This window comes from Elgaria multicarinata, chromosome 3 (genome assembly GCF_023053635.1).
Source record: "Elgaria multicarinata webbii isolate HBS135686 ecotype San Diego chromosome 3, rElgMul1.1.pri, whole genome shotgun sequence".
Taxonomy (NCBI): domain Eukaryota; kingdom Metazoa; phylum Chordata; class Lepidosauria; order Squamata; family Anguidae; genus Elgaria; species Elgaria multicarinata.
In genome coordinates this window covers 70,868,866-70,880,800 of record NC_086173.1, presented here as the reverse complement: position 1 = coordinate 70,880,800, position 11,935 = coordinate 70,868,866, and the positions used below count along the sequence as shown (strand labels likewise).

Genomic DNA, 11,935 nt, shown 5'->3' with positions numbered 1-11,935 from the left:
GCTCCTGGAGTCGGTGGAGGACAACATGCCAACTTGTTTTGTGCACATACTCAAGTGGAAACGATTTCTTCCCCTGCCATCCTTCCTGAACCAAACGATTCCTCCCGATAGCTTCAAGGCTTCTTCCTGCTTAGCCTAATCAAGAGAGGTGAAAGGGCACGTAGCCTTCGAGAGCTCAGCACCTGTCAATACCAACACCTGTCTGTATAGAAATGGGTTAGGTCAAGCTCGAAGGTCATTACGTGCGAGTCAAACACCGGTGTGGGTCATTAATGAAGCACTTCTGAGTTTATGACCCTCTCGGTGATGGTTTTTTTTGACTAAGCACTGGATGAATCTTGGGTCATTCTGCATTAAGAGATAGTATTATGTGAATGAATTCAGGCAATTTAATATTTGCTAGTGAACATCACAGCAATTTGATAGGTGGGGCCAGGGTCCATTTAAGTTCAAGGAAAAACGATTCACCACCTTCCTTTCCCACTCTTCTATCTGTGTCTGGGCAACTTGTGGTGCTCCAGATGTTTTGGCCTACTGCTCCCATCAACCGTAGACAGCAGAGAAGCAGCTACTGGGAAAGCCAATGGAACTCTGCACAAGCTCATGGAGCCTCCTTACCTCTCTACTGCCTCCCCTGGCCATGGTAGGCTTGGAGCACATGGAGGCTGGCTTGCTCACTGCTCTGAACTTAATCCATGCAAGCTCCAGAGTATGGCAAGGTCAGTCATTGCCCAACCGCCCAAGGCCCCATCACCCCTTCTGTGCTGCCCTTCTCACCTAGACCAAACAGGCCATAAGAGAGAATTCTCAGCTAACCCACCCTCCCCTTTCTAGGCTTTGTTCAATGGCCCCAAAGGCCTTAGATTCATCACTGTGCATAATGTCAGACTAAGTAGGATAACCATATGGACAGGGCTCCTGTATCTTTAACAGTTGTATTGAAAAGGGCATTTCAGCAGGTGTCATTTGTATGCATGCAGCACCTGGTGAAATTCCCTCTTCATCACTACAGCTAAAGCTGCATGGGTTTTAACTGACCAGATATAAAAGAGGGCAGGGCTCCTGCAACTTTTACTGTTGTGATGAAGACAGAATTTCACCAGGTGCTGCATGCATACAAATGACACCTGCTGAAATTCCCTTTTCTATGCAACTGTTAAAGATACAGGAGCCCTGGCCTCCTTTTCATATGGTCACCCTCAGAGTAAAGGAGCAATTTGAGGAAGTGATGCAGGATGCCTGTTCTTTCCCCAGGTCTGTCCACACTTAAAGTCAACTCTGGCTGAAGAGCTTTGCTTGAGCAGGCTGGAAAACCTTAAGGGGAGTTTTCATGTGGCAAAAGGAGTTAAGCTGATGCAGGATGGTTGAAAAAACCAATAGCTTTCATCGTGTAAAATATTCAATTTTTGTTTTGCAGACTTAATTTTCAGGCATATGGATTATATTTAATACACTTTCACAACTCACACTTCATGCTGGTGGATAACTAAAGTTCTGTTTCTGCTTAAGCAGGTCTAAGTAAATAAATACAAGTTTCTCAATGTCTTCAAGGGAAGTTAAGAGCTTTTAAAAAATAAATCCTGGCAGACCCACTCATTCACACAACAGCTTAAATGAAACATCGCGCTAGGGCATGGACTTTCCCTTGCTCTCATCCTGCTGAAGCGCCCCCTGCGCCCCTCCCAAAATGGCTTCATTCTGCCAGCAGTTCCTGTTCTGCTGGCAGAAACACATACGTACACGCACGCACAGCCTTTTCACTTTCGTCCAGAGATACTGAAGCAGATACTGGGCATAAAACAGCCAAATTCCTTTGATTTCAGTGGAAGGGTTAGGCATAGCCTTGGCTATATCCCATTGTACATTGATGGGACTGGATCATGCACTTTTCACTTTTCATTATCACTCATTTTCTACACAACGTATGTGGATCTATATATTGGGTGTGGGGTAACCATTTGTGCCCCTTCACATAGATTTTCTTTTGAGATAAAAGGCAGAAGATCAGGCATGCAACATTGCATTGCTCAACCCTTTGAATGATTGTGTATTATACTGGTTTTCAGCCAGCTGAAAAGCACAAGTTAAACCACCAGAAAGTGAGCTGATGTCAGAATAATGTCACAATAATCCATGTCCATCTTACTTGTTTTGGCACACATTGTAAATTTCACACAGAGAAGATTTTATATACAAATATTTTATTTAAAAAATACCTCCCCCGCATGTCCCCCATAATGACATTGTAACCAAAAATATACAGAATTAAAAATATCAAGAAACAGTGTTTGTTTGTCATAATACATTGAAGTCCCCTTGGCAGCTTTGCCACAGAGCATTTGTAAGTGGTTAAGGCTATGATCTTATGCACTCTTACTAGGGAGAAACCCCATTGAAATAAGTGGGACTTACATCTGAGTAAACATGGATAGGATTGCATGAAAGTCTATGTGGTCCTCAGCCTAATTGCAAAAGGCCGCTGCAAGGGATCAATTCAAACCTCTGACAAGAGCAATCTGTCCTTCCATTGGCAGCCCATTTAGGGCCAAAACAAACGAATGGACCATTTACAGCACTACAGCAGACAAGATATATGTAAAGGCCTGGAAAATAAAAAGTTAGATTTAATCATCCCCTCCTCTCCATCCCAAAAATGCCATGGTAATCACCACATGACTTGTTAGATGTTCTTAAAATACATAGAGGAGTCTGGAAGTTTAAAGATGTCCAAGAAAAAGTTTTGAGTTGTACTTCACAATTCTCACATTATCACTCCCAATCCCCACATACACACAAAATGGATTCATATGCATTGTCTTGGTTCTAGCAGTACTGCATAACAACCACATTTTGTCCTCCAGATTGCACATATACAACCAAATCTTCTTCTACAAGAACTACTAAGGCAAGTTTGGCTACCAGCAGTTGGCGGGCTGAAAACTAAGTTTTGTAATAAAAAGTCATGTCATGGGTTTTGAAACAGACCCAAACAGTAATAACTATTGAGATTTTTTTCCTCCTAAATTCTGTGAGCATTAAAAAAAACCCACCAACAGATAGAGTGATGATTTAAAGCCAGACTTTTCATTGTTTATTTGGCGAGTGGTGGTGGTGGTAGGAAGGGCTGGTTGAAGTTTTCAGTAGTCCCTACCCATTACACTTCCCCACCCCAAGTGTCACATAATCTTACACAGAACAATCAGAATGCATGTACATACTTCAGAAGGAAGTAGCAGATAGCATTGGCTGTATCATGTACATGAGTAAGAACTTCTAAGTCCCATTGGTTTCAATGGGCAAAAGGCACCAGAACTCTCCCATTGAAAATTAGTGAGATTTTAAAAGTTCTTACCAGTGGCTGGATCATTCCTTATGTTTTCAGTTAAACCAGACAACATAATTAAAACTGGTTTTTGACATTCATTTGGTATTTTATTCCTGCTTTTGTACTTGTATTGAATGTGGCTACAAAGCAATAACATCATGGCTTTTTGAAGACTGATTTATGCATATAGTGATCATTCTACTCTGCTTTAATGGCAAAAAATATATAGAACCAGTTATTTCTGATCGATTAATATGGCGTTAAAAAGGATGTGCTCTTCTGTACAGTTTCTAAGACAAGCAGAAGTCTTCTGAAGGTCACAACTATATTGCAGCTTGTAGCTACTGTGTCTGGTGAACACCACCACCTGGAAACATATGCATTAACAGAGAATTTTTGGCCTGTCTAACAAAAATGGACAAATGGGTACCAGAAGTTAGGGGCTAACATGAAGCACCTTTCTCCAAAATATTTTCACTCTATGTATTCTTACACATTCTCCTCTTGTCACAAGATCTACTTTTGTTTACACTTCAGTTCCCTCTCTTGCATACAGAGTATTGTTTGCAGCAAGGCTGTTGTAGAAACTGGTATTGAACTGGTTGAGAACTGAACTGCTATAGCCAAGATGACTAGAGGACATGGAATTGGACCAATCTCCACTGCCATGGCTGGGGATGTTGGAAAGAGGAGAGTACGAATTGAAGCCAACCATATTCTGTCCCATTTTGTCACCGGCGTCTGCGTTAAGTCCCAGGGGCACTGAGCGGCTCACCGAATTGGACCCATTCATGTAAGCCGTCATGCTGGACAGGAAGTTGTTAAGGCAGGGCGTGGTGGAAGGCGGTGGCGGAGATCTCTTCTCAGGCGAGCTGTCAGTTCCAGACGAGGAGTTTTCCAATACATCTTGGTGTTCTGCTGCCTTGGGGCTGCCACTTAGGGCACTGTCCTCCGATTTGTCAGAAGCAAGAGATGTTGTGCTGGCACTACAGTCAGACTTCTTCTTCCTCTTTCGTCGAAAGTTTCCATTGTCAAACATCTTCTCACAGTTTGGATCCAGAGTCCAGTAATTGCCTTTCCCTGTTAGAACAAGAGCAACAAAACATAAATATAATCCAAGCCAACAATGAGCTGATTCTCAGGGCTTATTCTGGCTTGGATTCAGAAAAAGCAACATAATGGAAAACACCCTTTGAGAGAAAGAGAAAAAGAGAGGGAGGGAGGGAGAGAGAAAGAGAGAGAGAGAGTATTCAAATCAGTTCCAGGCTGCCTTGAGATAAAACTGAACTTTCATTTTCACAGAGTTTGTGCTTATCAGACATAAGAGTTCACATCGTCCTAATAAATATTCTACAAATCAATTGACATCAGAAGATTTCACTGAGAAAGGCAAAATTTTACCTCAGGTGAAACAACAGGTTGCTTCTAAGTGCCTCTCAGCCACTGTTATGTCCAGCAAGCAATGAAAATGAGAGAAATTAGCCCTGAATGTGAATTGTTTGCAGAAACAGGCAATTGAAGTTTCTTGACAGTCAGGGCAAGAGAGCAAGGTTGCCAACTGACCAGAGTAAGAGAAAACTGGCCTCAATCTGCTCCTGTGTCTTAATCAACAGGTAAAGCTTTTCATAGCGTGGTATTATCACCTGCCAATGTCTGCAGATCAAGCTACTGTAAAAGAGCAGAGGCTAATAAAAGTTGGTGCTGAGAATGGCATTCTGAAAATGTTTTTAAGAGAGAAAGAGATTTCCCTTTTTTGAAGCAAAAAGTTGGTTTTTATAATTTCATTTTAAAGTCTTCTTTTGACATATCACCAACCTCAAAAGAGCAAATGAACTTATCTTGGCACACCCACTCATCTCCACTAACTAATTACTCAAATGTTGATGACCAAACAAATGCCGCTGTGCTTTCTATGATGTACTACTCATGATTATCAAATTTCTGCTATCAGTTGGTAAAGGAAGAAGCACAGTTCCACCAGATCCCTAAGCCTTCATAGTAAAGAGAACAGGCTCTGCCTTAGCTATTAGCAAAACTGGGTCAGAATCTGGCACAGTAGGTCTCTTGGCAAACATAATGGTGATTGGCCTCTTTTAAGGTAGTAAGGTACTTAATAGTAAGGTACTATTAAAAAGTCTCCTTACCTGGGTCATCTTCATCGCGAGGCACCTTCTTGAAGCAATCATTGAGTGACAAGTTGTGACGGATGGAGTTCTGCCAGCCAGCTTTGCTTTTGTTGTAGAAGGGGAAGTTGTCAGCAACGTACTGGTAGATTTGACTGAGGGTCAGCCTCTTGTCTGGTGCTCCGTGGATGGCCATGGCGATGAGGGCAGAATAGGAATAAGGCGGCCTGACCAACTTCATCAGCTCCTCTTGAGAAGGCATCGGGAGCCAACCCATTTCGTTCCCTGTCAAGCCGTGCATGTTAGGCAAGAGTTGCCTTTGCATGCCGTAAGATGGCGGGATGTATGGACTGCCATTGGATCCTGGTAGGTAAGGTGGGCTGTTAATGGAAGGCCCATTTAGCCACAGGTAAGGGTTCGGTGCAGGATTGTAGTCCCCAGTTTCAAAGTTTGTAGGCCTTTGAGGGCTCGGAACGTTCTGAGGATGAAAGAAATTCTCATAGTAGATGTTCATTTCAGGAGGCTCCTGACCGATGTTTGGGAATTGCGGGCTGCAGCGCGGTGGTGAGTGTATCTGTGGATCAAATGAGCTCATAATCTAGTTCTGGCAGTGGACCAAGTTTCAACACACCTGCGTTAGTCCTTTCCCCGAGACAGGTGCATCGTCTGTGCTAGCTAGCTCTCGTACTTATACACCTGTAAATGTTTAGGTTTACTTTCCAAGGCTCAGCCTAGTGCATCCTGATAGGCTGGAGATCAGGGGTGATATCCCTTTTTTGGAATGCTGACAGCCCAAGCCGGTAATAGATGTCACATTAACCAAATTTGAAAGTTACAACTGTTTGTCTTTTTTAAAATGAATGGAGGAATTTTCCACTAGTATGATTGACAGTAAAAAAGTAGAAAATCACTTGCAGGTAAAGTGGATACAATAAGAATGATCATCTACCTCAAATGCTCTTAGAGCACAATGGTGAATGCAAAAGGATAGTACAGTGTGTGTGTGTTGTTGTTGTTGTTGTTGTTGTTGTTGTTTAAAACTCTAGAATACAAAAGCATCTACAGTTTAGGAATATTTTTTATTTCCCTGTTTAAGAATGTTTGTATTTTAAACTATGAAGGCTCCTCTCTTGCACATTAACTAGTGAGCAATGTTCTTAGAAGCATGCTGTCCTTTCACAATTCTCTAGAAGGAAAGTAAAACCCACTGTATTCAAATTGGGGCTTACTTCTAAGGAAGTGTGCATAGCACTGTGCTTTAAATCGGTCCTTCATTTCTTATTTTTCTCCTCCTCCTGAGTCATTCCTACCAACTTGAAGAAATGGTCATGGAACGTAGGCTCTTGCATTTGGATCAGTGGCCAAATCAAATGATGGAACATGGTCCCAAACCAATTATTTTCAGTGGATTTTATATATTTGTTACATTTATATCCTACTTTTTTTCCTCCTTAAGGAACCCAAGGAGACGTACATAATCTTCCTCTTCATTTTATCCTCACAACAACCACCCTGTGAGGTAAGTTGGGCTGAGAGTCACAACTACCCTGCGAGGCTGGTTGGGTTTTAAAAGAAGTGAAACGTTAAACAAGGCTCCTTGCCAGTTGTCCCTTGCAGTTTAACTAATAAGAACTTACATTTGATTTTAAATGCGGTATTGAGGCACATTTAGAGTTGCCCCCTTTTCTTGGCAGCCTCCTATGGCTTCAGCAGCAACACGATTCTTTCACAAATTCTGCTTTTCAACATGGAGATGCAGTAATGAGGAAAGCATAATCTGTTGAATGCCTGCCTGCAGCTATTGCAACCACAAATCTCCTGCAAGCAAAATATGCAGCACTCTAAGTATATCTTTTATCTTAGAAGGAAGGAAAAGACTAGCAATTACACACAATCATGTCTACGCATGGCTAGCATTCATGGTTTTTTTTAAATGTTCACTCAGAGGTCAAAAATATTTTGCCAACAGTTAGCTTTTTTCCTTTATGCAGAAGGTAATTGTGACCTTTTTATTAGTATTTCTATTGTTAAATGATTTCAGAATCTAAAAATAGGGTTGCTAGCCGTTTATTTTGGGGGCAGGGCTCATGTGCCTGTAATGACTGTGGGGCAAGCAGAAATTCAGCAGGTGAAGCTTTCCCCGCCACTTTGTTGACTGCATGTTGGGAAAAGCATTACCTGCTGAGTTGCTGCACAAGCCCTGCCCCTAAAGTGATAACTGTTTGACTTTTATTTATAGCAAAATACTTCAGGGTAAATAAGTTTTGGAAGGAACATAAAAGCCTGAGGTAAGCAAATAGAATACCAGAGAATCAGGCAAGTCACTTGTTGAAAGAAAAGAAATTACACTATCGTTCTTTGTTACATTAAAAACCATTTAGAGCATTGGTAATTAAAAAGAGATAGATAAGAGCAGTGGAGGCTGGTGGCTCTGATTTTAGTAGGGCTGTGAATCCATTCTGGGTTCGAGTTAGAACCACCAAGAACTCTAAAAGAGCTATCCAAAGTGCTGAACCCCATACCCAAAATGGTTTCAGCACTAAATGGATTACAGAATGGATTTACAACCCCACCGAAATCAGAGCCACCAGCCTCCACTGATAGGATAGATGCTAGATAGATGCCTCCAAAACCTTTTTTGCCTTTGTCTGTGCCTCTGGCACAAATTACCTCAAAGTCACTGTATACATTTTGCCTCAGATAATTTACCAAGAAGTGAATCTGGTATAGCCAAGCCTTGCTTTACCTTATCTCAGTCTTTGGAGGAGATGACAGCAATTGCAAAATGGTTTTAAATGCATAAAGCTTGATAAAAATTGCCAGGACAGCAATTTTACAATACAGCAGCCTTTCCCGCCAGACGTATTAGACTACAGCTCCCAGCATTCCTGACTATTGGCCATGCTGGCTGCAGCTAATAAGAGTTGAAGTCCAAAACAACTGAGGCCACCAGGTTGGGGAAGACTGCACTACACCAAGGGTCACCTCCATCTTCGTTTCACGTTATTTCAGGAATGTTTGTATGCTGGAGCTAAACAGGCAGGGCAGTGAGGTTGGTTTTTCCCAGCCATGACAAGATGGGAAAGCAGCTTCATCCCCCTGAAACGTGAATTGACCCAAAGATGCCATAATATTAGGCAAGCCGGAGGTATGAAACTCCATGCCAGAAAGACAAGATCAAAAGAACCAATTTGTTTCAAACTAGGTTTACTCTTTCCTTTCCTGTTTAGCTTTTTTTGTAAGCCACTCCACAAGTCAATCTGAGGAATAATTCAAATGACTTACATATAACACACCACCTCCATGCCCAATGGGACACAGAGCCACCTCATTCAAATGGTCATTGTTTCACACAAAAGTTTGCCTGGCAGACCAGAAGGTAACAAGTTGTTGTTGTTTTCTTTAGGAAATGACACCACCATACCTAATTCCAAATTCAAAGCTTTCCCCAACCCAACATTCTCCAGGCCCTCGTCTATACAATGGTGGTATTGCTGCGCCTGGCGGAGCGAGCCGGGGTGCAGCTGCATTGACTCTCCTTCCCAGCATCTATATGGGAAGGAGTGCAGCTGTGGGTTTACAGCTGCCGCTGCGCCCGCCCACCCAGGGCACCTTGGAGTATCTGCGCTCCCTCCTCTCTGGTAAGTGCGGTTTTTTTTAAATGGGAAAAGTGTTTGTTTGTTTGTTTGTTAGCTGTAAATGTGCATTTACAGCTAACCTTGGGAGGGGGGAGGAGGGGAGATGTGATCCTCTAAAGATTTTTTTAAAAATGGGGTGAGAGGGTGGGGAGAGGAATGGGGCAGTCAGGGCGAGCTCATAGGTAGGAGAGCCAGATGCCCTGCTCCTCCCCCCTCAACACACCTGGAGGGTTGGTTCTGGGTTGGGTGCTGCTTTTCCCATCTCACCAAGCTCTGTAATTATGTATAGGCTATACCTGTAGAACCTTTCACCAGCATACAACAGTTAAAGGCCGGGAGCCTCTGCCAAATGGAGGTGGCAAGGTGAAGCATGCATATAAAAAATACCCAGTTGTCTGATTATAAATAATCCTTATTGTGGGACACTCCCCATAGCAGGAATGATGCTCTTCCTGGCTATCAAACTTAAAAGCATTTGCCCTACAACTCTCTGCCATTTCACTATACAGCTTCAGAGGTTATTACAACCTTTCCTCACTGTACCAGGTATTTCCAAATGCAGATGGAAATTGCATGATTGAAATCTTCCCCATTTGCAAAGCCAGCTGGTCAGGGAGATAGCTGGCCTTTGAATGCTGCTGTCTTCACCCTCATGTGCTGTTTTTTCCACATGCAGAGGAGCATTCAGTCATGCAGTTTTTCACCTCTGAGCTGAAGCAGTCCAGTGCACCACAACATGATTCTTCTGTACATGTAGATCAGTCCCAAGAGCCCGTTAGTGCCTTTCACAAAACACTGAGCAGGCTGCCGGTTAATCCAGTCACTTATTTTATTTGCATTCACTATCAAGAATAACAAAAAGAAAAGCTATTCTTTCTGGGCTTGGTGTTTGCATAAAAACTGTGCAGGAGAATCAGATCCACAAGTTAGTAACATGCTCAGCCTACAACAGGAGAAGGGGCTCTGGTTAAAAGAAAGAAAGCAGAAGAAGGAACTTCAATACAGCTGGAAAATACCAGGAAAAAAGTTTCTAATACATGAAATGTGGACAGGTGAACACTTTTAAAAGGCTCCTTTCATGTAAGTGAAAGTTCGGCCGCATCATGTAGGCTTTGGTGATTAGCGTCTAAATTGCGAACTCCCTGGGGCAGCATGCCCTTATTTACACTTAAAATACACTGCAATGGGCGTTTTCCGTACACTGGTTTTGTGAAGAAGCCGGGGCCAGGGCAAAGAAAGAGAAGTGAGGGCTCCCGGAGATTAAAAAAATATCTCCCTTGTCCAAAGGTTTTGTATAGCAAAATAGTCCAAGCGGTCAGCGCTTTTGTTTGGCAATTTGTCTGGAAGTATAGGGCTACAACCAACTGCAGTGCACAGAAGCAAAGCGCCTCCTTCCTTAGTTCTCAAACCTACAGGGAAATCTATATAACGGATTAATATTAAACAGTTAGTAAAGAGCTTGATCTCAGACTGGGTAGCCCAGTATGTCTTGAGACGCTTTTTATAAGTGTTCCTTTCCACCAGCCTTCCCCAACCTGGTCCCCTCTGGATGTTTTGGGCCACAACTCCTGGCATTCTTGAAGATTGGCTGGGGTTGATGGGAGTTGAAGTCCAAAATATCAGGAGGGCACTGGGTTGGAGAAGGCCACTTTCCACTTTAGTAGGGTAAAGGGTCAACTTGTTTTTCTAATCATGCAGAAGCTTCCCTACAAGAGCATTTCATTGTTTGTTGTAACTCACATATAAATCTCTCAAAATACATAATCCCCTTATTTCATTGGACTTTATGAGAATTAGACCCTAGTTATGTTATTCTGTCTCATTTTGGCGTCAACACTTCATGGGGGAACAGCATTTGCAAAGTCCTCTCTTCCATTTGAAAAATGTATGGAACTCCCAGAGCCAAATCACTGGCCCTTCTCCATATAACAATCACTTCAAACTCAGCAAATAACAATAATACTGAAACAGTGCGATCCTAGGCATGTTTACTCAGAAGCAGGGCTGACCCTACAATTATGTAGAATGAAGTGGCCACCTTTGGCCTTAAATCTGAGGTGTCCTGAAAGGGCAACAAATTTGTTACTACATTTTTATAGGCAGGGATGGGGAAGTGTGCTTGTTGTATTTTCTGCCTGGCTTTGGATACTAAAAAACTTGATTTGGTTGATAGTGGGGGTGACGCCATTTCCTGCTTTGCCTCAGGCAGCAAAATGCATTGGGCTGGCTCTGAACGGCAGAGTTGTTGGGTCTGCAGCTTAAGTTAATTTTTGTCATGAATTTCATTATTTTTCTCTCTTTTCTGGTTGCTTGAATTATTCTTGGTAATCTGTTTCAAAATGACACCACTCTTGCCTGAATGCATGTTGACAATACAGAGACAGTGTGCTAGGTCAAATGCTGTCATTTCTGAGAATGTGCATCTTCCTTCTTCAGACAAGCACACCTATCTAGGAATAGGCTCCATTAAGCTCAGTGGGACTTATCTGAGTAGACATGTATGGGATTGTGTAGAAATAGTCTAGGAAAAACATTGTTCTGTTTCAAAACCTTTAGCTTCCCTACAGTGCAATCCTACACTTAGACCTTAGCTAGACCAGGCTATCGTATTTCTTTGATTCTAAGACACACTTTTTTCCCATATAAACATCTCTAAAAACGGGGTGCATTTTAGAATCGCGGGTGAGATTATTATTCTTAGAATCAAAGCTTTTTTTCTGTTGGTGGTACTGAAATCTTACAATCGATGGCGTCTTACTATCGAAGAAATACGGTATATCCCGGCGTGAACCCCGGGATCGTCCCTGTGCGTCCAGATGACGCACAGGGGATCCCGGGATCAGGGAAGG

General features: G+C 42.5%; 1 protein-coding gene across 1 annotated transcript; it reads right to left on the bottom strand.

The window, feature by feature from the left end:
- Positions 1 to 3,792: 3,792 nt before the first annotated feature.
- Positions 3,793 to 6,043, bottom strand: FOXI1 (forkhead box I1). The gene is made up of 2 exons (XM_063123284.1): positions 5,470 to 6,043; positions 3,793 to 4,405 (listed from the first exon to the last, which is right to left on the bottom strand). The coding sequence occupies exons 1-2, from the start codon at positions 6,041 to 6,043 to the stop codon at positions 3,852 to 3,854; spliced, it is 1,128 nt and encodes a 375-aa protein (XP_062979354.1). The 3' UTR covers positions 3,793 to 3,851.
- Positions 6,044 to 11,935: the final 5,892 nt, after the last annotated feature.

What these genes read in the sequence shown, in the direction of transcription:
- FOXI1 (XM_063123284.1), bottom strand. Translation starts at nt 6,043, where the DNA reads ATGAGCTCATTTGATCCACAGATACACTCACCACCGCGCTGCAGCCCG. An exon ending in TCGCGATGAAGATGACCCAG is followed by an intron (nt 4,406 to 5,469) that starts GTAAGGAGACTT and finishes TTGTTCTAACAG; the next exon opens with GGAAAGGCAATTACTGGACT.